Source organism: Seriola lalandi, unplaced genomic scaffold (assembly GCF_002814215.2).
Source record: "Seriola lalandi dorsalis isolate HSWRI2012SDOR001 ecotype SW California unplaced genomic scaffold, Sedor1 jcf7180002000766, whole genome shotgun sequence".
Taxonomy (NCBI): domain Eukaryota; kingdom Metazoa; phylum Chordata; class Actinopteri; order Carangiformes; family Carangidae; genus Seriola; species Seriola lalandi.
In genome coordinates this window covers 1-1,643 of record NW_019471425.1, presented here as the reverse complement: position 1 = coordinate 1,643, position 1,643 = coordinate 1, and the positions used below count along the sequence as shown (strand labels likewise).

At 42.8% G+C, this 1,643-nt stretch overlaps 1 protein-coding gene across 1 annotated transcript; it reads right to left on the bottom strand.

The window, feature by feature from the left end:
* Positions 1 to 66: 66 nt before the first annotated feature.
* LOC111662909 (protein turtle homolog A-like) lies at positions 67 to 1,572 on the bottom strand (the record flags this gene model as incomplete). Its single annotated transcript, XM_023416938.1, has 6 exons — positions 67 to 103; positions 251 to 421; positions 566 to 650; positions 834 to 1,072; positions 1,181 to 1,356; positions 1,461 to 1,572. Coding segments are annotated over 6 exons (820 nt in total), but the record flags the coding sequence as incomplete, so codon positions are not given.
* Between the last annotated feature and the right edge of the window lie 71 nt (positions 1,573 to 1,643).

Here is a 1,643-nt window from a genome sequence, read left to right as displayed (position 1 = left end):
CATATAAATTAATGAGCAGAAGTGTTAATATGCAAGATATGCATGTATATTGGTATGGACACTTACTCTGGAGCTGAGGTCTTCTGGAAGGCAGATGGCAGATCTAAGAACAAAGAAGAAGAAACAAATAAAATGTCAAATAATAGCACTGTCGAAATTGTCCAATCACGGCAAAGTGTATTTAATATAAACTTTTTGTGACATATATGTAACAGATTAATTTTTTGTGCATTGTGTTCTGATGTTTTACCTTGTCTTCTCTTTCTGCGCCGACGTTGTCTCCTGTGACTCATATAGCATGCTGTCACCAACGAGAGGATGATGGCCACAAACAGGAAGCACACTCCTCCTAACACACCAGCCAACAGGGGCTCCGGGATAACCTCCAAGAAACTTGGGCGCAGGGGGTAAATCTCCATCCCTGTCATCAGACCAGAGTCAATGATGGTGGTCACAAATTCCATTGCTGGAAAACACTACTTATTTAAATATCCAACAATACACATGCTGAAACTCATGTCGACTCAATATGCATGTTCATCTTTGTTTATACAAAGCTGCTTACCTATGGTGGATACATTGACAGACTCACTGGGTTCACTAAGTACTTTGCTGCTGCGAGACATCAGCCTCAGATCATAACTGGAGTCCTTAGAGAGAGAAAGATCCAGGGTTTCATTATAAATTATCAACCAATTTGATAAAACACAATTTTTGGCACAATAGCTATTTAATCTACATACAGCCAAGTTGTGAAAGCAATAAACACAGAAGCCACACTGGCTGATCTTTGGAAAGTACAGATGTTAAGTAAGAAATAAATGGATCGTTACCCTGAGCAGTCCATGTACAAGTAGTTCACTTTGGTTGGCAGTGATATTGCTGCTGAGGATGACCCACTGGCCCTGATCTCTGCGGGCCTGCAGCACAAAGCCTGTCAATGGAAAGGATGGAGCCTCTGGAGGCGACCACTGGAGGAGAACACCTCGCTCGGTCCGGTTGGCTGACAGGAATATGGGAGGATCCAGGATTGGGAGAGTGGTGACGGCTGTGGGTGCTTCTGTTGGCACAGCTGATAAGAGGACCCGATATAAGTTCATACTGATACATAGTGAAGGCAAAACAGAATTAAAGAAAGTGAAGGAAACTAAAAACAGAACATGACTTCACTTGCACAAACCTTGTGTTCGCACTGAAACTATTTCACTGAAAGGTCCAGAGCCAAGTTTATTCTGAGGTAGGACACTGAACTGATATCCTGTGCCAGCAAGTAGCCCAGTCACCAGCAGGTAGTTTTTGGATGTGGGAACAGGCAAAGACGCCCATTCATGTTTCCCCCTGGATGCCTGCTTGACCCTGGAAAAATGTTCAAAACAGCCAAAATTAAGACCAAAATAAAACAATTGCGATTCTTATGGCAGTTTAGAACTGCATCATTGTGTCTATTATATATTACTGACCACACTGTGAACTTCTGGGTGTATCCACCATCAAAGCCAGGCACCCAGGACACATTGGCCTGGTTCATCTCTGTGGTGACAGATACTGAGGACACAACATGAGGACTGGTGCCTAAGAAACAGAAAAACAGTTCTGTAAGTTTGAACTGCCGACACTAGATGTGATTCAGGTTAAGTATCATA